Genomic DNA, 24,826 nt, shown 5'->3' with positions numbered 1-24,826 from the left:
CTCTTTTCTGGCTGCCAATGGCAAGTTGGGAGTCATGACGGTGATGTGACCTTGATTGTGCCTGGCTGTTGTCTCGGTGGTCCCAACTCATTGAGTTCTTTTTGGATTTTTCTTTTTTAATATTTCAATGGATATTTTATCACTAATTAAAATAAGGAACTATAAGAAAAAGAATATTATATTTTTCAATATCGACACAAAACTACATTATATATTTTTTTGCATATGAGTTCACTGTAAGAAATTAAAAAAATCCATGTTGTAAAAAAAAACTGCAAAAAAATAAACAAACCTTTTATTATATCGAAAAGGTAACCAGATCATTACAATTATTAATAAAAAATACGCTGTTCAAAACTCACCAACGAATTTTTTTCAGATTTAAATATTTTATTAGTAATTTTATTGGTAATTAAAATAAAAAATTATATAAAAAATATAATTTGAATTAAATGAAAATCCAAATACTCTATGAAAAAAAATAAAGAAAGAAAATATGGTGAAAGGATGTCGATGGATTTGATTACGAGACGTGAAGAATAAGATAATTAGAAGGATAGAGATAATGGAAAGAACGAAGAGAGGGTATGAGAGGAAAGTTTTTTTAAAATATTTTATATGAAATTACTAAAAAACATATTTTTTTTTTGTTTTTGCTGCTAATTTCGTCACTAATTAGTGACAGAACCATCAATTCTTTTGATAATTAGCGACGGAAAGTCCCTTTCATAGATTCTGTTTACAATAAGCTCGTCACTAAAAAAACAATTTTATGACTGTGAAGTTATGGTGTCCATTTCGGACTAGATGGGAGAAGCAGTGGTGCTCAAAAAGTCCAAATAATGGTTTTTTATAATATAGAAATTTTTTTAAAAGTATTTTTCCTATAAATATATTAAAATAATATTTTTTATTTATTTTAAAAAATTATTTTTTATATTAGTATATCAAAATGATATAAAAATATTAAAAAATATTATTTTAAAAAAATAAAAAATAATTAAAAAAACACTTTTAAAACAAGAAACACACAAATTAAAAATTTCACAATTGGATAATTTACTTAATATTGTTTTCATTACGAGGCTCGCAGTTCCAGAATAACAAATTTTATAATTTCTTTTACTTTAACCATAAGAAAGTATTTATACTAATTTTCACATATTAAAATTAAATTTCTCATCTGAGTGATCTTAGGCACATAGTTTATTGATGAATGTTACATGTCTGTACTAGTTAGGTAGTTTGTATTATACTAATGAGATCTTAGATTGATGAAAAATCATTAAAAGTTATTTTATATGTCTTTTGATAAATTAATTTAAAAAATTAATGAAATAATAAAATTAAAAAAAATAACAAGTAGCTGATTTTAGGCCACTGGAATCTCTTAATTTAGTGAATGTTATGGTTGGAACTTGATACCTAGTTATTTTAGGCCACTAAAATCTCTTAATTTAGTGAGTGTTATGGTTGGAACTTGATACCTTGTTATAGTGTATCATAAGTTCTTTGACTTAATAGGTCATTTACCCAAATCAAAGTTGTGGATTAAGAATTATGATTTTTGAAAGTAAATCACTTGAATTTGTAATTTTTAGATTTATAAAAATAAAAATATTTTTAAAGGTATTCTCGGTTAAGTGAAGAGTGCAATTTACCCTAAATATTTTATGAACCCTAAGTTTCTTGTTTCAATGTTAGAGTGTTTTTAATATTTTTTTTTGATAATTCTTATGAATTTATGAGAAATTATTTCTAATTAGTGAAATTTAGTAGTTAATAACTGAATTTTTATTTTGGAGATTGAGAAGCTTTTATAGTTTGGTTTTAATATTTTTAATATACTAAATTTATTTTTATTTAGAACTTGAATACATGAAAGGTGTTTTATAAAGAACTTGATTTTCATGTGAATTAATTTATTTACTTAATAAATAATTTTCTAAAAATATCCTCAATTAATAACACTTCTACTTTAATTATACTTGGAATACTGCTATACTTGAAATAAAAAAGTTTCTTATCCTTTTAGAAATGCAAAAAATGCAAAAAAAAGGTTTAAAAACATATAATCAACTCGAAATCAAAATTTTTTCAGAGCTCAAATATATTTTTAGGTGTTTTTAAAGTAATAAAACATATAATTTTAACTTTTCTTATCATATAAATCATTTGACACAAAATAAACTGTTTCAGTGATCAGAATCGTTGCAAACAATAACTTTATCTCTCTAAACTAGAATCTAACAACCCTTTCTCCTACACTACAAAAAACTAAAAAAAAGATGATATTAAAATATAATTTTTGAAAATTATACGACCAATTACCTAATAATTTAAAAAGATATAAGGACTTAAATAAGCTTTTCAAATAAATTTCAAAGTTATTATTTATATTATTTGTGTTTTTTATTTAAGCTATTTGTTTTTCGATCAACTCTCATAAAAAAACATATAATTAGGTTTTTATTTGGATTTAATTGTGCAAAAATAAAATTTGATGATGAAATTAAATTTTTTTAAATATTTTATTATTACAATTCAATGTGAATTGAGTTGTGAGAAGATGGACAGTAAAAAAAGTTATAATAAAAAAAGTCACATACTTTATGTGTTTAAGCTACCTTTCTATCTTAAAACAATTTTAGTTTGACTCGCATCATAGCTTAGGGCATGAAAATAACCTTAGTTAATGTTTTTCGCCTGTTGTGTGATGAAAAAAATCATAATTGAAATAAAATTCGATCTCCTTCCCCATTGCTGTAAAGTTCAAAAAATGTGTTCAAGCTGCCTTTCTATCTTAAAAAGTAATGGAGACTAAGATCTACGTGGATGTGAGTAAGAGGAAAAGTCCATACATGGTGATCCATGTTTTCTTTTCTCCAGGTTTAGGTCAAAAGTTGCTGGCAGAGCCGACAAAAGTTTATCCATGGCCATTGCATCTCACGTCATCATCAGATCTACAAAGTTTGGATTTCATATGGCTGTAAGATATACATTTTTTTTTTATCTGATTTGATTGGTATATTTAATTTTTTTTAAAAAATTAATTAGAATTTTTATTTAGATGTATTTGATTGGTATATTTAATTTTTTTAAAAAAATTAATTAGAATTTTTATTTAGAAAATTTGAAGGATATTTTAATTTTTTTATAAAATAAAAATAATTTATAAAAAATTATTTAGAATTTAAAATGTTTAGGATATTCCAGTAGTTTACATGTTTTTTTATAAAAAATAAAAATATAAAAAAATTATTTAGATACTTTAGTTTATTTTTTATAAAAAAATAATTAGTATTTTTATTTAGGATATTTCAAGGTAATTTAATTTTTTTTTATAAAAAATTAAAAACATTTAAAATTCTTTAAGAGTAATTTAAAAAATAAAAATAATTTATTAAAATAATTAATTAGAATTTCTGTTTAGAATAATTAAATGGTGGTTTAAATATTTTTAATAAAAAATAAAATAATTATAAACAAATTAATTAGAATTTTTATTTAGAATACTTAAAGGTAATTTAAATGTCTTTTATAAAAAAATTATAAAAAGATTAATTAAAATTTTATTTGGCATATTTCAATAGTAATTTAAATATATTTTTATAAAAATAATTATTTTTATAAAAATAATTAAATAGACATGGCTAACAAATTTAATTTTATTGAATTTAGCATAACAAACAGATCTAATTTACTTGAATTTGTCTAAGTTTTTAATGACTAACAGACTCATTTTGCTTAAATCTTGCATAATTATCAAATCTAAAAAACTTAAAAATATTACCTATACTATTAATATTTTTTTGATATTTAAAAAAAATTTAATATTACCCCTCCTATGAAGGGCAAACTAACATACTAGTTTACATTAATTCATGTTTTTTTACTTGTAAAATATTTATGTTTATAATTCATTTATAGGAAAAAGAAAAACAAACAAATCTACCCACTAAAAATTATTTTTAATGTAAATACATAAAAACAATTAATTATTATTATTATTTTTTTTTTTGTATACTTCAGATATAAAAATGCAACCATTAATTTTTCATAAAAACAAAAAAGAAAGAGATGCATCACACAATCAGACAAGAAAAGGGTATATAAATTAAGAAAAATTATGATGGGTGTTCTAATCAAATGATAAATATATTCATATAATCTTCAAGTATTCCATAATTGAATAAACAATTGGGCAAAACTTATCACAATTTTCATGTTTCTCTTTTTAAATCACACATTACAAATTTGATCAGGATTTTAACATCAGCTGTTCAGGTACCAGCCCGGAATGCAAGAAAATCTGCTTATACACCTAGACAAATAAACTGGAACGATCTGATGCAACTCACAAGAAAAACCTCCTCCGGCTGGTGTCCATTTCCGGCTGAAATTCAAATGAGAAGAAATACGAACAGTTTCATAATCTCACAAAATTTGGAGGCAAAAAAAGCATCAACAAATCAAATAAATATATATACCAAACAGAAACCGTTCAAAAGCTACCTTGTGAACCCATTCATATTCACCACCTTTGGTATCAAATGTTCCATGTTGAAGACTTCTCAACTTCAGTGTAAATCTAGGACCACACTCCTGCATGTTTAGAGGATAACTATTGGCACACAGACTACCAAGATAATAGGGGTTTCAGACAGAGATGTTTGGGAAAAATTGAGACCCATAACTTGGATGGAGTATCCAAATGTAGTTGAAATTATCAAGGGCCTAGCTAAAGTTCCAGATGCGTTTGATGTTTCACTAGTGCCCTAAGGCAGAATATTAAGATTACAAGGTTTGACTCAGTTCATAGAGTTAATCAACAAGAAGAGAAAAAGACAAGTATAACTTATGATCCTGGTAGAAAGGATATCAACTCCACAATGAAAAATGTTAACAACAAATTTAATAGGGAAACATAACCTGAAGGCGTGCAATCACTTTCTGTTGAGAGATCTTCCCATCCTTGCCATCTTTATCTTTTTTACCTTTTGAATCACTCTTTTTACTCTCTTTGGTTTCAAAGATGTAACTGTGCAAGTAATAGTTGGAAAACTCTATTGGAAAGGTGTTCATAGAAAAGAAAAGAAAAGACTACCCACAGGTTTATTCTTGGAAAAATTTAATGAATCCAAAGCATACCGGTGATGCCGGAAGAATATATAATCACGTTGATTGTGAAAGGTTACAACTCTTCGACCCCGGAAATTCGGTTCTTGCGGGAAAAGTGACTGTATTATTCTGGAGGGTACATATGAACAAAAGAATGTTTTATTAAGAAGAAAACCAGTGTAAGAAGTCAACAAAGAAAATGCTACATGGAAAAACTGATAGATCATACAAACCACACTGAAAACATGGATAAGTTATAGAAAACAAAAGCATTATCATTTTTGTGGGAAGATAGCACATATGATCACACAGCTCAACTCATTCTTCCGGTCAACTATAGTGAGGAAAATTTAGATGTTTTCTAACATGCAACATGAAGAAAATTTAATACCTCCCTGCACGATGTCCCAGACGAGTTGTAAAGTTAGTCAAGACCAGCTCGGGCTCATGACTGGTGGGATTTCCATGATTCTGCAAGCAACACAAGGCAGCAAAGGTAAGACGTTACCCTCCTAGAAACTACATCAGACAAAACTTAAATCACCCTCAATACCCTGTAAAATAAGATCAGCTTATTCTAATCCATTGAAACCTAATTAGATAACATTTCTAAAACCACATTTCTCTCTTCATTGATCAATTTCTCTTGGATTTGATATTATTTCTCCAATAAAACAGGCCACGTCCACTTAAAGACCAGACAAATTAGATTTAATTGATGAGAAAATAGATACAGTTTATTGATGCAGAATCATCAAGGACTGTAACTTTCTTCAGTAGATGAATAAAATCAATTCATTTTAGAATAGAAGGTAACATTGCATTAAATAAAAGTTATATATCAATATCCACAAGGTCAGCCATAAACCTTGATATCCTTGCGTAGAACAAGCCGTGAGAGTTTGAAATGGGCAGTAGGGCCATCAGGCAAGCCAATGATCAAGAGAGCATCTACAAACAGTCTGAAAATTGTTAAGATTCTGATAGAAAATCGCAGTCACCCAAGGTTTTATCCATTGATAAATGAAATCTATTTCCAACTTAATAGTTATTGGAATAGGAAATCACGGTAAGAACGTGCATATCCTAGGCAATTTGGCATGTATTCTGTATTGAAAACTAAGAAGTACCACTCACCTGGTTCCCTGCGGTTGGTGTGAACAACTATAAGAGAAGTAAAATCCTGCTTCTTTGCATATTCTACAATCTACAAGAATGTTATGCACATCTTAATAAGAGATGAAACACTACTGCTAGGCATATTATATTAGAACGAGTGAGAGGGAAGGACAACCAATAAAAAGCACCTTTTTCAAGTCGTAAGTTCCTCTCTTGTAATAATGTGCATTTGGGATCACCTGGAGCAGTTCTGATATAAAAGCCGGTCCCCTCTGTAGACCACAAATGACATGTAAAGGCAATTCAACCATATCACAAGTGCAGGGAGAGATTTAAATTGGCATCAAAATAATTTTCATCTTCCATGGCTATTCAATGACAAAACAAATTAAAAAGAGATTACGAACTTACAGTAGAGTTAAAACGGGAAGTGGTGATCAATATCTTCGGAGTCCGTTCACGTTTTAAGATGGAGCTAAATTCGTCAGCATCATTGCCAGCGAATAGCTATAAACCAAGAGAATTAACACATCAGCTAAAAGAAGCATTTGCTATTTTGGCCATGAGTAGAAATAGCTGATTCCATCGCTGTGCATGAGCTATGAGTTAGTACCTCCTCGTCGTCAGGCTTGCATACAGTCTCGTCATTCTCTCTAGTATTTTCAATGGTGCGTGGAATCTTCCTTGGAGGAGGCTGCAGAATAATCACACCACACCAAATCAATTCTGATTAACAAAGAACAAAAACCCTAATGTGATATTTCAATTGGGGACCTGACCTCCTCACCGAGCTCGAGAGCTCGCTTCTCTTCGGCGTCTCGGGCTTTAAGCTTCTTGCGTTTCTCGACTTTCTTTTCATGCTTGAGTTTGGCGTGTACAGCAGATCTCTTCTCCTTGTTCTTTATCATTGACGGGAGTATTTCTCTCCCTTTCCCCTTCTCCATCTTCTTCTTTTCCTCCTTTTTGTCCAACTCTACATCGCTGCCATATTCTTCCATAGCCTCGCTTTCGCTCTTCCTTCTCTTCCCCCCCATTTTTTGCTAGTTATTTTCGCTTTATAGATACAAAAGTTTCCAGTAGCAGCATACACCGTAGAAGAAGAAGAAGTCAGTGAAACTAGGGTTTTTGAATCGGGCAGGGTATTAGAAGAGGATTTGTTTATGGGCCGGAGAGGCAAAGCCGTCAATGCAGAGGCCTGTTCTTATGTAAGAAGAAACGACATGTAATTTGGTTGGGGTAAACGACTGCTGAACTAATAACTATTCGTTGTTCCCTATGAAACACGTGTCAGTCAGAATATAAAGCAGAGCTGCCTGATTAGGCGTTCAAGGAAGCTGCTGTCTTTCCATTCTACAAATTAGGAAAATGATGATTTTAATCAGAATACAAACGTTTTTTTTTTTAATATTTTTTTTATTTTTTTTCATTACATGCGCACCTTTTTATATGTGGATTTGCGTTTTTTTAAATTTATTTTACAGTTTTTCGATCTGAAAAAACTTATTATATGTTGCTGTTGTTGTTATAGTGTTAGTTTTGATAAATTGTTTTAAAAAATAATATTTTGATGAATTTTAATGCAGAAGCATTAATTAGATAACACGATTTTAACTAAAAAGAAATATTTTTTTAAATCTTATTTCCAATCATCTAGATTTTTTTTTATTAATTCTAATTGCTTATAATTTTTATTACATCAATAAAATCTTTTTTATATTTATTTTAGATTTTTTTCATCGATTTTAATTGCTTATAATTCTTATTTAATTAAAAATACACAAAAAAATATAATTTTTCATTAAAAAAAAGCATGTTAACAAGAAAAGAAATAATTATACCAGATTTTTTAAAAATAATTGAAATAATGACTTTTCTTGCAAGGAATAAATTTCTTGTTGTATAATTAACTTGTTTTTTTGAAAAACTCCTTGCGAGATATCTTAGATATACATATATGTTTCAATTTATCAGCTTAATCGTTAATTAATATTAAAAAAGTTTCTAACATTTATTAATATATACAATTATTGATTTATTTTATTAAACAATCCTCATAAAATTAAAAGTTTGTAATGATTTAAAGTGCTATCTACTCTATTTGTGTCCGTCTCTTTTAATTACACAAGTGGAAAATTGAGTATAATAGCATAGCATCATTTAATTTTAATTTTAATTTTAATATAGTACATGGAAATTGGGGGGAACGAAGTTAAAACTTAGCCAAATGAAGTAACAGACAATGACTTCTCTATAAATTCAAATGGTGCTCGTTCACGGTAGACTCGAAACTTTTTTGCCTCCAATTTCACTGCAGTACTGCCTTGAATAACCAGCCTCCGGCCACCAAATAATTCACTTAGGGAGAGCATTTATTTATGGATTACTCCTTGAAATTGTTGCTGGTATCTGAGCTTCGGTGTCACAGTGTTCCTCTTCCCTGGCTAGGTGGGCTTGCTTCTCTCCACAATCCCCTGCTTCAATGCTTTTACCCCAAAGTAGAGTGTACAGACCTAGTATGACTAGGACAGAACCCAGGACACTGCTCGTTAAAATTAAAGAATGTTAGGAACAGTAAATAATCTGTTGTAAAGTAAAAGCATAATGCATGTAATGAAAGGAAACAACCTTCCCAGATAAAGTTGTTCATGCAGGATGGAGAAATCAAACATAGCAGCAAATATCTGTGTGAAAGGGGTGAATGCTGATGTGAACACAGGACCCCTTTGTTTGACGCACCATGACATGCCAACATAGCACAAGCCAGACCCTATGATTCCCTGTGCGAACAAGTGAAACGGTAATATTTCAAGCCTCCTGTGCCAACTGAAACTAATGAAACTTATTCTCTCTTGATATTGAATGAAGCACGCAACATTAATTTAAGCTACCCGGAGAATACTTACGGCATAAAGGACGCTTAAAATCTCCAATTTTGTTCTCAGAATCCACATGGAAAAATTCCTTTCAGTGCTTAAACTCAAGACAGCAGACTGGATTGCGCCCAAGAAGGATATAAGGGCGGTGCTAGAATATTGAAATGGGTAACTTTCGCTAATCTTAGCTTGAATGAGGAACCACAAAGACCACATGAAGCAGCCTGCAAGAGAAAGTATCGAACCAACCACCCACCTTTGTCTCTTCTTCCCTGAGATCATAGTGTCAGCATGGTTTAGGATGTCAGTTGTAGCAGCTTTTGAATGTGAATTGGTTAATGGGATTCCCTTATAAAAGATTAATAGGACAGCTCCTCCCATGCATATAAGTGTACCTAACACCTTTGTTCTTCCTGCCTTGCTTGTCATGCTCGCTTTTTCTATACTGGAAAGAGTTTTAACACCAGTTACCAAGGAATATTATTTTTGGTCAGAAAATGCAGTAAACTACTCACTGCTTGCCGCGCTTACCCAAAAAGTAGTGCTAGTATGAACGTGTTTACAGGGACCGTGTTGAGGAATGCACAGGCCAAGGTAGCAGATATATACTCAAGTCCCTTAAGGAACAAATATTGTGTGAGAGCTAACCTGATAGACATCAATAATTCTCAGAGAATCAGAGTCTCTAGTACTCATAATCATGGCAATTGTAGTTACATATTGCGAAGCATAACGCACAGAACCACCTTGAAGATTACTAATATAGTTTAACTAACCCGAAAAGGGCACCGAGGAAGAGGTGGCAGAAGATGGAAGCTGTTAGCCTAGGTCTGCTTTTCCTGCAATCAAACTAGCTATATTACAGACCCTTGTAAGAACCTTTGAACATCAAAGAAGTATTTAGTCCATGCTCCAAACTCGGTGATATTTCCAATGAAGGAGCAACAGAGAAAATAACTAGTTGACAGACGTCAAAATCGTGCTTAGAGGAGCTAAACAAGCATGAAATAATAATTGTGCAGCAGCTGAAAGACTACCTTTCCCAATAGTAAGAAACAGGCGCCAAGAAAATTGCAGAAGTTGATAGTCGGTATGTGGCAATAACCATACTGTTCGTTCCTTGATCCAGAACCTTTTTAAAAAGCACATTCACTATTGCGAAGGCAAAATTAACGACCACCATTCCCACAACAGGCTTCCATTGTCCTCCGTCACTCATGTTTTCTCCACGAGTGCAGTTTAAACAGATATTTTGGAGAAGCAGTAGTTGAAGAATAGTTAGGTCCTCTCCAAAAGAGATACAAGTGTGTGCAATGGTAGTGTAATCGGACTGATAGCCTTCATCTATATATAGGAACACCACTTTCCGAAGGGAAAAAGCATGATTACATAATCGTCCGAGTACCGACTTTCCATTTCTTTAATCAGTATTCGCTTCACGCAATCTTTTGTCAGACCTTTTTTTTTTTGTTTTATAGTCAGTGAACACGAAATCAAATTCTAAGCTAATATTTAAGCATCAAATGACCTCATAAAGTTGTCACGACTTTTGGTAATTAATATGGCTGATGACCGTATATATTTAGCAGAAGGAAGGCTCTATGTCACTTGGCCTTTCTGCTATTGAGCATGTAGTGATTTAAATATTCAGTAAGCAATAAGCATCTTCTCTGAAGGAGGCAGATATGATCCAAGTGTCCCTTTCTGCAAAGTATCTAATACTTTCGAGCACAGATCAACCAACTCTTTCAGCTTGGTGAATGGAAGAACATTGTGTCAAATCTTAAAAGTAAGATTAGTGCCACTATAATGGGGTCCTTTGTAGCTGTAACTTGTTCAAGCTATGTTTTTTCCCTTCTGTCACGCATTTAAAAGCCTAGTTTTGAAAGCTTTACGACTACGCTACCAAAAATTCTATAAATATAAATATAAATAAAATTACTAATAATTTTTTTATTGATATTTTATTGTGATATTTATTGATAAAATTTTTTCTATCATTAAAACTATTGATATATATATCAAGAGAAATAATTTGTTGGTATGTATTGAGAGAATCCTAAACAAAATATAAAGAATTAAAAAAATAAATTGTGTCATGATGTGTAAGTTTTTATAGACAATTTTACTGATGGAGTTACAGTCGAATTCAAACTAGACTATCCATATAATGACATGTCAAACATATTGATAGAATTTCCAACAGAGCGATAGATGAAATAATTCCATCGAGAATTTCATTGATAATATTTAATATATAACTAAATATTGAAATAATTCCATCAAAAATTTTATTCGTAATATTTAATATATGACCAGGTATTGACCCTTCCGTATCCCCCCCCTCATCTAAACAAACCCCCTTTCCAAAAAAAAAAACATTAACAACTAGCTCCCTCCCCCCAAACACCCCCCCTTTATCTCAACACAAACTTTTCTAGTCTTAAAATTCATGTTTTGATTTATTATAGATTTTTTTTATTTTTAATAAGTAAATCTATCTATTTTTAATTTTAATAAAATTTTAAAATATCAATTTTATTATTGAATATTTTTTTAGTATATATATTTTGTTTAGGTGTTTACTTGTTTTATTGTTTTTTCTCAAACATGTAGTATGGATTTATAATTTTGTACTTGTTTGTTTTAGATTTTGTGAAATATTATTTGTTTGTAAATTGTTGAAAGTTATGTCGAATTATCGATGTAGATGTGTTGTGATGAAATAAATAATAATTTATTTAACATGTATGTTTTAATTTTTTATTAATTTTATTGTCAATTTGTAATTTCCGTAAGTTAATGAATATAAATTTGTATGTATGTAGATAAATATTGATAATGAATATTTAAGAAAAGTTTGACATTAAGCTGGATAATCTAACTAATATTTTTTTGAATTTATTTACTTAATATAATTAATTAATACATGTTGTTATCATTATTTTATAGAGATTTGATAGAAGTCATAGATGATCAGTCATGGATGTATCAAGATTCACCCTAAGGATGACAGATGATGAATTATTGTAATGAGGTTTAGAGTTTTACTAATTTCTCAACATTTATTCTAAGAGTAGATATGATATTAGGTGTCTATCCAAGAGGTGTAAAAATAAAACGTTTCTTCATCCAGATGTTGTAATAATGCATCTTCTATACAAAAGGTTCATGGAGGATTACTTGTTTTGGTATGCACTCAGAGAACTGTTTATTCGTAATGAGAGCATGGTAGAGAGGATGACCAGGTCAACTTCTAGTGTTAAAACGTGCATGAAGTTATAAATGACAATAGTAATCCTTACATGAATATGGTTATGGATGCAATGAGAATAAATTAAGGTAATGACAACCAATATCCAATCCTAGAAGAAAAATCTAATGCAGACGCGACCAGATTTTTTCAACTTCTAAAAGATTCTGATGAACCATTATAAGATGGCTATACAAATAATAATAAATTTTCAACCATTGCAGATATGTTTACCGTCAAGTCGGATTATGGGGGGTTGAGTGAGGCCAATTATGATAGACTTGTAGAATAAACAAGAAAAATTTTACCTGAAGGGAACACACTGAAAGAGAACTTCTATACTGCTAAGTCCATGATGAAACCCCTTGTGTTAAGATACTAGAAAATTAACATGTGTCTAAATTTCTATAAGCTATATTACTTTGAAAATACTAAGTTAACCGAGTACATGACATGTGAACATTATTTCCATTATAAACCTAGAATTGACATGAGAAAGACTCTTGTAGCATATAAAAAACTTAGATACTTCCTAATCACACATAGACTTCAGAGGTTATTTATGTCACCAAAGACTGTTGAGCATATGATATGACACCAAACACATGATGCGTTGGATGAAGTGATGATGTATCCTTTGATGGTGAAGCATGAAAACACTTTAATAGTGTGCATCCTCACTTTTTAATTGAATAAAAAAACCTGCGTCTTGGGCTGTGTATAAACGAATTCAACCCATTTAGGTCATTTGCTGCTATTTATTCTTATTGGCTGGTTATACTCACAATTTACAACTTGCCACCGGAGATGTGTTTAAGGCCAGAGTTTATGTTTTTATCTACAATCATACTCGATCCTAACAATTTGGGCCGTAATATAAATGTTTATCTTCGACTATTGATTGATGAGTTGATGTAGTTGTGGTCCTCCAGGGCTTTGACTTTTGATGTATTGAGAAAACTAGATTTTCTTATGAGGATAGTTTTTATATGGACTATCAATGATTTTTTAACTTATGGAATGATTTTTTATTGGAGCATGTATGGAAAACTAGCATGTCCATGCTATATAGAAAACAACAAGGCATTCACGTTAACAAATATATGTAATTTTTTTTTTAATTGTTACCTTCGTTTTTTGCCAACACATCAGAAATACATAAAGAACATAAATGATTTTTTTATTGGTAGAGTTGAAAAGAACATCGCATCCTTTTTTTTTAAAGAATTGCATGACGTGGTGTTAGAGTATGATGACATTGTGTTTTGAAGTTTCATGGTGTTAGAGTATGATGACATTGTGTTTGGTTTCTAATTCAGTAAGCAGAAGTTTCATGGTCTTGGTTTGATTCACAATTGAGTAAAGTGAAGTATTTTTTTAGAGTTTTTTTAATTGGAAGACCAATCTCTTTCGGCATAGTTTTTCTAATTGGAAGACCAATCTCTTTCGGCATAACCTTGATATCATACATATAAAAAAGAACGTGTTTGAAAACATTTTCAGCACAGTCATGGACATGAAAGGGAAGACAAAGGACAACATCAAAACTAGAATGAATATAATGTTTTTTTATAACTGTAAAAATATAGAGTTGGTTTTTGATGGGTCATGGGTTGCAAAGCCTAGAGCAAGCTTCGCTTTAGAGAAGAATGCATAACTCCTAGTCTACTAGTGGCTTAATACTCTATGCTATCCTGATGGACATGCCTCGAATATATCAAGGTTGGTTAATCTAAAAAAATACAGATTGTATGGAATGAATAGCCATGATTGCTAGATATTTATGCAAGCACTCATTTTATTAGCTTATTGTGATATGTGACCAAAGGGAATATGGGATGCACTCACGAAGATTAGTTATTTCTTTAGAGATATATGTTTTAGCAAATTACAGACACATCACATTTAAAGGTTTGAATATTATCGAGACAATATTCAAACTTGAGATGATATTCCTTTCATTGTTTTTTGACTTGATAGAGCATCTACCCATACATTTATCATATGATGCAAAAGTTAGAGGCCTAGTCCATTATAGATGAATGTATCCATTTGAGATATTAAATATTATAGATGCAATGTAATTATTAATGCATTTTTTATTGTTTTTTAATTAAAAATATTTATTTAATTCCATGTAAGTATTTGTTCAATCTTAAAAAAAAAAGAGTTAAGAACAAGACGTATATTAAGGCTTCGATATGTGAGGCCTATATTGTTGAGGAGATCTCAACATTTATCTCGTACAATTTCAAGCCTTATTTAAGAACAAGAATTAATTGTGTTCCATGACATGATGATAATAGTGAAGTGCTTTCTAGTGAGAACTTATTAATATTCTCCAATCTTGGATAAATGATAATAGTGAAGTGCTTTCTAGTGAGAACTTATTAATATTCTCCAATCTTGAATGACCCATACCTAAAAATATTGTAAGGGGAAGATATTTGTCTAAAATAGAGTTAAAAAAACATATAATTATGTGTTATTTAATTACGATGAACTAAGATATTTTTATTCAAAAAGTATATATAATACTTAAACTTTTTCATAAATGGACTATTTATCTATTATAATATCACAAACTCAAACAATTTTGAAAACCTTGTGGGCAACATTAATAATATTTATTATCTAATAACTTACAACTGACTGAATCTCAAATCTTTTGATTACAAGATGAATAATTTGTCACATGTTTCAAAACATATATAAGTACTATCAAAACTTATTATTTATCATGGTAATTAATTTTATTACAGAATTCTCATTCACTGTTAATTGTTGCACTTGATGTACAAGGTTTATTAAGTGTAAAGGAATGCTAGTGTTTCATTGTCTTTACTAAGCCTGAGTCTTGAAAGAAAAGTGAAGTGCTACAATGTGTATTTTATCAATAACTATATGTTTCGTACTGAAGAATACGGGCATGGAAGAAGACTGTCAATAACTATATGTTTCATACTGAAGAATACGGGCATGGAAGAAGACATATAATAGTGGTGTCTGTGTTAAGGGATGGACTTGTAATGAGTTTGAAGTCGACTATTATGGTAAATTAAAAAAGATCGTTGAATTGTAATATCATAATGAGCATAATATAGTATTTTTATTCAAATATTATTGGTATGACATCTTTGACAGAGGAATCAGAGTAGATCCCCATTATGGTCTGGCCGAAATTAACTCAAAAGTTAAACTCCGCAATATAAATGAAGTCTTTGTTTTCACCAAACAATGTTAGCAAATTTTTTACACATACACCCATTCTTTTAGAAAGGGTCGATCAAGAATTGATTGATTATTCATTTTAAAAATGAAACCCATGGGCCATGTTGAGGTTGTTTAGGATAAGAATGAAGACACAAGTGTGAGAGATGATATCTTTCAAGTTAATGAGTCGGTTGAATCATTTCAAGTTGCTCCATCAATTGACTTAGAAAAAAATTCAAATTTTCATGTCTTCGATAATAGTTTTATTGATGTTGACGTTAACATAGAGGAGTTAACGTTGACATTGAGGAGTTAAATGTTGTTCTAAACTCCAGTGGACAAGCACAAGTTGATGAAGATGATGATGATATCAATGTTAAAGATTGCAATGGTGCTAATGATGATTCAATTAAAGAAGAAGAAAATAATTCTGAGTAACTATTAGAATATGAAAGTGTAAATGAATTTTTTATCATGTAATATTTATGGATAAAATTTTATACAAATAAATAATTATTTTATATTTGTTATATGAAGTTGTGAATTGTTGTTATTATATTGTGTGTGAAGCTTTCAATTTAAGTGTTTCTAAAAAGGATAAACAGGTAACACAAACACAATTTATCATTCATCATGCACATCACCAATGGAAAGATTGACAAACTGTGTTCATAGGTGTATTTCAGAAGGGAAAGGAATTGTTCCCATCCCACATCATCGATGGAAGCATTGATGGAGACATTTCATCAGTGTGTTCCATAAGCAAAGGGAATTGTTCCACAATCATTGATGAAAATACCGATAGACACAAACCATCAATGTATTATAAAGGTGAAGGGAACTGTTCCCACATCACCAATGAAAACACTGATGATTTGTGTTCGATGGTGTTTTTCTAGAGGTGAAGGGAACTATTCACATCCCATGTTGGTGATGTCAATTAAAGACCTTTAAGCCAGTTACAGGTTATCGAGGGAATTACCGACGGACCACCAGTGGATCACGTAACCTAAAGTGCGGATAATTAATGCATCTCTGATCGTATATACTTTTTAATATTAGCAAGGGAATTATCGACAAATCACCAATGGATTGTGAAAATTTTAGTACAAAATTAAAATTTGAGAGCAAATTTATCTAATGGACTGTGAAAATTTTAGAGGGCTTTTTGAAAATTTTAGAACAAAATTAAAATTTGAGAGCAAATTTATCGAGAGAATCATCAATGGATTAATTAAAAATAATATATTTTTAATTAATTCATCGGTAATTCTCTTGGTAAAAACACAATATAAAACCCAAAAAGTACCCTATTAGTTCATTTTTTCCCTCTCAATTCAAGTGATTTTGCTTCAATTTCTAGTTCTATTTTCATTTTCAAAGTTTAAAAGGTTTGTATTGTGGTTCTCTTCACTTGTTATGATTTTTTATTTTACATCTTTTCTTCGGTTTATTAACAATATATTTTTATTTTTTTTATATTATACATAGATAAAGTTTAAAAGTAAACATACTCTTAAGGTAAACATTTTTCATTCCTATAATCTATAGTTTTTTTTTGTATTAATTTATTGCATATTTTATTGTTTTTATTGCAATAATGATTGATTGCTTTGTTGAAGTTTAATTGTTATTATTGAATTTTCTGCATGAATGCTAATTGAATATATAGGATTAAATTTAATTGTTTTATCTTAATTTTATTATATATATTGCACAATAAAGTGTTTGATTATTTTGTTGAATTTTAATTGTTATTGTTAAATATGTATAGATGTCAGTTGAATATATAAAAATAAATTTTATTTATTTTTCTAAATTTTATTGTTAAATTTGTATAGATGTTAGCTTATATACATCATTTTTTTCTCTATTTTATGATTAAAAACATAATATTATTACATTGAAAATAAGATGAAATTGAATAATCTAAAATTTTTGGTATAAATAAAATAAAATCAATATGTTTGTGGCATATATCTTGTCAATATTTGCAAGTTTGAATAATTTGGGTAGTCTCTAGTATATATAAGGTGCTGCGATTATTATTTTTTTAAAATCAAATTTGATTATGTAATTATTAATCAAATTTATGTTGATGTGTAGAACAAAATCAATAACACATCATGAGCACATGGTCGCAGCTAGTTCTTCTGGCAGCAATGATGACATGTCATTAGATGCCGACCAAGAAGAGTCACTTGCGGTGACTCGAGATGCTACTTCTTTTAATGCAATTTCACAACATAAAGGCGATGTGCCTTCAAAGCGGGATCAATTCACCAACAAGTATGAGACACATTGGAAGGATGACTTTTCAATATAAGTTTATTTTGATTTAAATTTTTTTCTTTTAACGTAATTTATGAACAACTAATTAATATTTTATTAATTTTATTGTTTTTCAGGTTCACTAATATTGAGGCTATCCAAGTAATAATATCAGGGTTTAAATTATCGATGGAGATTCCATTGTTTCAAGACATCCTGATACGAGACCTTATATCGATTCATGGTTTAGAAGATTTGAGGTTAATGTTAACTTTAAATTTTAACTAATTTGTTTGTTATGTTGAAATTATTCATTTATTTTTAATAAATTATTTATATACAACAAAAATTGAAGTGGGATAGCGTGAATGACAATGTTGTGAGGAGAGTATGGGAGAATCACGCAACAATTAGGTAACATAAAAAGTGATACAATATTTTTTAAAAAATTTTTATATATTAAAATCTAATTTTTCATTAACTCATATAAAATTCATTTATAGATGTAGGTTACGTGACTTTTGGTATAAAGCGCAAAAAAAAAAATACACAAGAGATAACGGTCTACAAGGCTGAAATGATATGGCGGTTTAAAGGGATTTTAGGTTGTCATACATCCAAGAGGATATATGGGCACAATATATCCAGTACGTGACATCTGAGCAACTTACATGACACTTATAGTTCGATGCCTAGAATCGGAACTAGCAAATTCATGGTTCGTTTGCCATGCACACTAGTGACTTCGTTCCATTCATTGCATATCAAAACGGATGGTAATATTAATTTTAATGACATCTATCTTTAATTAATTTGTTGTTATTTATAAATATATTTAACTTGTAATATTTTTTTCTTACAAGCTATGTCTCCTAGAGTCAAGTTCAATGAAGCTTTTTATAGAGATGCATGTGCGGAGTGAAGACCGTCAAAAAAGGGTGTAACGGTTCATCGACAACCACGCTTTCAGCACTTCTTAGTTTGTTCGTTCAACCATTTTTTTTTGTAAGTTATTATTTTCTTGAATTGAATTTCATGATTTTTTTTTAAATTTTCAAGAGACATATAATAGCCAGTTGATGAAGAGATATGAGGACGATTCTTTGACCCCCTAGGATTTCAATTTGAATTTATAGTTAGAGGCAGGATCGTCTGGGGGACTCGATAGAATCGGGAGTACGGACTCTCCAATACTAGGACCAAGAACTTGCGGGTGACTCTTAGTGTCTCAACCGTTAAGAGCTCTTAATTGGTGTCGAGCACTTAGTCTCAGGAGTTTGTGGCCTTGCAATAATGCACGACTCATCTCATCAAAAAATATGAGTGACTCTTGGCGGATTATGAACAACTCGACCAAATGATTATGGACATGAGATCACGGATAAGTCGTACGTATGTGCCCTTTTTTTGGCCATATGATCCCGAGAACGACTAGCCTTCTCCTCTTCCAGCGCTGCCATTGTTCTAATTTAATTTTTATTTGTACAAATCATATTGTAATGAATATTTGGATTTTATATTATTCAATTTTATTTTTACATATTTCAATCTTATATAACTTTACTTGCTGAATTATTATTTTTATTATTCTATATAATTTTATTTTTTAAAATATTTTTTAATTATAACTGGTGGACTTATAGATAGAATCAACCCGTCAGTACTTTTGAGAGAGTTATGAAATTTTTATTATATATGCCACATAGATAGAATCAATCTGTCAGTACTTTTGAGTACTTTTGAGAGAGTTATGAAATTTTTATTATATATGCCACAACCCGTCAGTACTTTTGAGAGAGTTGTGAAATTTTTATTATATATGCCACAATCACCACCGGTAATATAGATAGAATCAATCCATTAATATATTCTAGAAAGTTGATAAAAAATTACTACATATGCTATTATTGGAGGATTATTAATTTGTTTCTATGGTAGTATATTATGTAAATACTGAGATTGTACATGCCCCAGCACCCAAGGCTAGAAGTGTACATGAATATAGTCTATGGATAAGATTTTAGATAGCTGATAGTGTTTAAGTTCAGATTTTCTCTTCCTTTGCTATGCTTTTTAATGACCATCTTGAAACCAAAAAGGAACACTAAGCAAGGATAAGATGTAAAACGAAGAAAGGCAGTTCCTTGCACTTCTTTTCACCAGCACAAAACAGTTCTGAACTTTCATGATCATGTCCGTAGCTTTCATGGTGAAATGATATCCTTTTACATAGCATAGTATAATATTGATGTGTACACTTGAACAGATGGTTCACGTCAAGCAAGGTCCGTCCACAAGAAGCATATAAGCTTAAGTTTTAATGGAACACGAAGTTTATTCAAATATCCTGTCCGTATATATCATGTCGCTGTTTGCTCCACTAAATCTAGAAACGACTAGACATGCAAACCGTGTTTTGTCGTGAGTCGTAAAAAATTCTATATCTATATAGGTTTTTTTTATATATATATTTTTATAGTTAAAAAAATATAATAAATTAAAAATAAATAAGACTATACATATTAAAAATATTATCTAAAAATAAATATTTTTTATTTTTAAAAACATAGTTTATCTATATAAAATATAAAAACAAAACCATAGATAAATAAGAAAAACCTATTTGTAAATTAAACGTATAAAAAAAATCAATATTATTTAAAAAAGACTTTATGAATAAAATAAAAGAGAAAAGGTTTTATTTTTATTTTTTTGGCTTTTAGTTTTTTAACTGATCATGTCCTTTTATTTCTTTTTAACTGTATTCTTTAAAGTTAAATTTTTATGATAACCATACCATACTCAAGCGTCTTGGGTCTGACAACTTGCCTAGATTTCGATCATTGTGATGGTTATAAAGTCAGGATTTATGTTAAAAATCAATCCAAGCTCATATCTGTTTGAACAAGAAAAACCTCTCTGTAAATTAAACGTATAAAAAAATCAATATTATTTAAAAGAGACTATGAATAAAATAAAAGAGAAAATGTTTTATTTTTATTTTTTTAGCTTTTAGTTTTTTAACCGGTCATGTCCTTTTATTTCTTTTTAACTGTATTCTTTAAAGTTAAATTTTTATGATAATCATGCCATACTCAAGCGTCTTGGGTCTAACAGCTTGCCCAGATTTCGATTATTGTGAAGGTTATAAAGTCAGGATTTATGTTCTTTTGATCCAAAAACCTGTTTTATAATTTATTTTTGACCCAAAACACTTATAAAACACTTTAGAAACCATGAAAAACCCATTCAAGACCTCAAAAACCCCAAAAAACAGCCCAAAAAATCAAACTTCACCGAAAATTAAAAATCAATCCAAGCTCATATCTGTTTTTTCATAAATTTTTAAGGTATAAAAAACCTAATATAAACTCTCCTAATTAAATGTAACAATTTGAAACAAACACCTCTTATTTTGCTGGTCTAAATCGGTGCCAATTTAAGTTTCTCTCTCTATTGCTGGAATCCGGCAACCTCTCTCTCTTATCTCTCAATTAGGGACTAAAATAAAAATAAACTTTTGTGTTAAAATGAAATTGGGACAATTTTGAAGGATCAAAATTGTATAATTTGCGTGATTGTTTAAGTTGGAGGACCAAAGTGAATGTTTTTAAAACTTATGGTACGTCACCCATATTTGCTATATTTTTCATTTTAGTCCCCCCTCTTCCAATCCCTCCCTTTCAAACACCCCTTATTTTGGTGGTTTAAATTGGTATCAACGACATGTTTCTTTCTCTGTTGCTAGAATCCAACGACCCCTCTTTCTCTTATCTCTCAACCAGGGACAAAAAAAATAACAAAAATAAACCTCCGTAGTAAAATGGAATTGGAACAATTTTGAGGGATCAAAATTATATAATTTATGTGATTGTTTAAGTTGGAGGATCAAAGTGAATGTTTTCAAAACTTATGGTACGTCATCTATATTTGTTGTATTTTTCATTTTAGTCCCCCCTCTTCCGATCCCACCCTCTCGTAATAATTTAAAATTAATTCCCACCCTTTCATAATAATTTAAAATTAATTGCTCTTTACATAGGTCTTGACCACTTAAAAGAAAATTTTGAGGACCAAACTTAAAAAAATAAATTCTATTAATCATTGATATGATTAATAATGATAATGAACTCCTTCTATACCAAATAATGGTTTTAATGCGTTAATTAATTGCTAATTAACAATGACATCAAGCTCAAGGCCATATATAGGTAAAGTACGTAGTCTTTCCTGGAACTCGACAGTTTCTTATTAAACAAATATAATGGGGCGGCGCCCTCCTGGCTGAGGACACCTTCAATCCCATACCCTAGACATCACCATTAACCTCGAATAATTTATCAAAACCAAGAAAGGCAAGGATTAAGAGCTTTAATCATCTTCTACTTCGCCAGCTGAACTGACTTCAACTTTCTCTATCCACCAGAAGGTCTTTTTTTTTTTAAGCACTCAGTGATGTATGCGATAAGAAAAATTGAGATTGCGATTGAATCACCTAGAACAGGAGGTCAAGTCATGAAATCCCCTCACATTATAAATATTCGTAGGAGGGGGCCACTCCACAATAGCTACCACCTTGCTTGATGAATCTACACCATCAACATATATCAGAAAAGCAGCCACTAGCTACATATATTAGCTAGGCTTCCTTGACTGTGCTGTGTGCATTCCACTTCACTACGTACTTAACTATGGGCTTCCTTGACTGTGCTGTGTGCATTCCACTTCACTACGTACTTAACAATGGGCTTCCTTGACTGTGCTGTGTGCATTCCACTTCACCACGTACTTAACTATGTGCTTCCTGCTTTTTTTGTTCCTCTAATTATTCTCCATCCAATATCCCCATATCTATCATTCATCCACCCAGGATCATATCCTACTGATCTTCTGTCACAGCAATAAATTAACAGTGAAGGCAATCCCAACGAACAATAATGGATAATCGTGTTTAAGGAAAGGTTCAAGGTTTCGATCAGTATTAAAATGTTATGTTTAACGGTCTGTGAAAATATGATTACTAGCTAGAATTAATATCCGACAACCTGTATCTGGTGCAATGTGATAATGTTGAGTGCAATTGCGTCTGCCTTATTGTGATAAAACAGGTCGTATCTTGAGGTAATATATACGTTTGATAATTACACCACAGCTACATCTTTGAATCCTGTAATGAACTTCATTGAAATGCAACTAGCATCTTATAATTGGATCTTAAAAACTAGATAAATTATCCTGCAACACGACAAAAACAATTAGAATCTGCAGTTTATCGATCCAAGACTGTTGATGGAGTTTTTGGATTGTTTCTTAGTTACTGATGTGGGGCATCTTTCAACGTTTATGATTCAAAACGAAAAGCATCATTGAAGGCTTTGTAATGGAGATCATAACGGAAATTCTGTCACCCCACCCAAACATCTAGTTGAACCACAGTAGTGTATATGGTTGAGCAATATTCTGTCTCTATTTACCATTTCCAGTCTGGAATAATTAGGAGTCTAGAATATTTTTTTGAGATTTCTAAATAACCCTCTTTAAATGCATCTTTAATTTTGTACATAGTAGTTGATATAGTAGAATTTGATTAGAAATGAAGGACGTTGTATGAGAAAAAAAAAATGTTACAAAAACACCAATAAAAATATGTCTGTATAGGGACTCAGTATAACTATTCCTTTGGAGCAGCCACGGTAGAAATGCAGTTACTGTTTATTATTTTTGTGTTTTAAGAGTTTTTTGGAAAAAATTAAAATATTTTTATTTTACTCTTTACTTTAAATTAATACTTTTTTAATATTGTTTTAATAATTTTGATATGCTAATATTAAAAATAATTTTTAAAAATAAAAATATATTATTTTAATATATTTTTAAATAAAAATCATTCTGAAAAACAACTATAATCATGCTTCCAAACAAGATAGTCTCCGATTATTAACCAAAATTTGCAATATATATATATTTAGTTTATCATTTATAAGAATATGATAAACTTGCAATCATGATCAAAATACTAGTGCATATACTACATAAAATTTAAATCATGCATAAAAGATTGGAAGTATTTTCTATCATGTATCCTAAAATATATATTTTAAAAATATATTTTTAAAAAATCAATAAAAAATTATTTATTTATAATTTATTTAAATTATGTTAATATTTTATGTTAAAAAACTTATATTGAAAATTAAGTTATAACAAGATTTTAATCTAAAAAAATAAGTAAATCTCATTTTTAATTTCACCTCAAATATTCACACTAACCATGTATTAAACAAAATTTCCAACATTAACCTAAAAAGAGTTTTGATCTTTATTAGAATAGTTACAATATGCTGTAATTGTCTCGTTGAAGATGATAAAAGGGTGTTTGAGAATGTAATAACAGTTATTTTTTAAAGTGTTTTTCATTCAAAAATATATTAAAATAATATTTTTTTATTTTTAAAAAATTATTTTAATATTAATATATTAAAATAATGTGAAAATATTAAAAATATATTGATTTAAAATAAAATAAAAATAAAAATAATTAATTTATTATGGTAGTTATTATAGTTGTAATTTGAAAATAATTATTTTATAAAAAATATTTTTAGTCGAAGTTGATTTAATATTTATGTATATTTAATTAAAACTATGATTGAAATTGAGGTTAAATAAAAAATAATTTAATGAGTGATTAAGAATTTTTTTAAGGTTAAAATAATTTAAAATAATATATGTTAATATTTATTATTTTTAATTTAAATATTGTAGATTTATTGTTACTATGTCATAAAATAAAATTAATATATCATAAAATAAATAATACTTTATATAAAATATTTTTCATTTTTCCATTAAACTATCTACAATTCCATCATGTATGAAATATATTCGACAAGGACTACAATTTTTTTGGTTTCTTAAGCACGGACAACATAAGGTAAAATATAATCAGAAATAATATTGAAATTGCGATCAAATT

At 29.6% G+C, this 24,826-nt stretch overlaps 2 protein-coding genes across 2 annotated transcripts; both read right to left on the bottom strand.

Annotated features, from left to right (window-relative positions):
• Positions 1–4,133: 4,133 nt before the first annotated feature.
• On the bottom strand, positions 4,134–7,425 carry LOC105126225 (ribosome production factor 1-like). Its single transcript, XM_011027016.1, has 11 exons — positions 7,020–7,425; positions 6,854–6,934; positions 6,652–6,747; positions 6,429–6,512; positions 6,259–6,328; positions 5,990–6,072; positions 5,513–5,592; positions 5,152–5,250; positions 4,933–5,041; positions 4,516–4,605; positions 4,134–4,396 (listed from the first exon to the last, which is right to left on the bottom strand). Exons 1-11 carry the CDS (start codon positions 7,272–7,274, stop codon positions 4,358–4,360), a joined length of 1,086 nt encoding a protein of 361 aa, XP_011025318.1. The 5' UTR covers positions 7,275–7,425; the 3' UTR covers positions 4,134–4,357.
• A 983-nt stretch (positions 7,426–8,408) lies between these two features.
• Positions 8,409–10,742, bottom strand: LOC105126218 (WAT1-related protein At3g30340-like). The gene is made up of 6 exons (XM_011027011.1): positions 10,151–10,742; positions 9,890–9,952; positions 9,645–9,761; positions 9,144–9,558; positions 8,866–9,017; positions 8,409–8,779 (listed from the first exon to the last, which is right to left on the bottom strand). Exons 1-6 carry the CDS (start codon positions 10,330–10,332, stop codon positions 8,614–8,616), a joined length of 1,095 nt encoding a protein of 364 aa, XP_011025313.1. The 5' UTR covers positions 10,333–10,742; the 3' UTR covers positions 8,409–8,613.
• Between the last annotated feature and the right edge of the window lie 14,084 nt (positions 10,743–24,826).

The sequence above is a fragment of the Populus euphratica genome, unplaced genomic scaffold, assembly GCF_000495115.2.
Source record: "Populus euphratica unplaced genomic scaffold, PopEup_1.0 scaffold75.1, whole genome shotgun sequence".
Lineage (NCBI taxonomy): Eukaryota > Viridiplantae > Streptophyta > Magnoliopsida > Malpighiales > Salicaceae > Populus > Populus euphratica.
The sequence above is the reverse complement of the archived record's forward strand: the minus strand, read 5'-3'. Positions and strand labels throughout refer to the sequence as shown.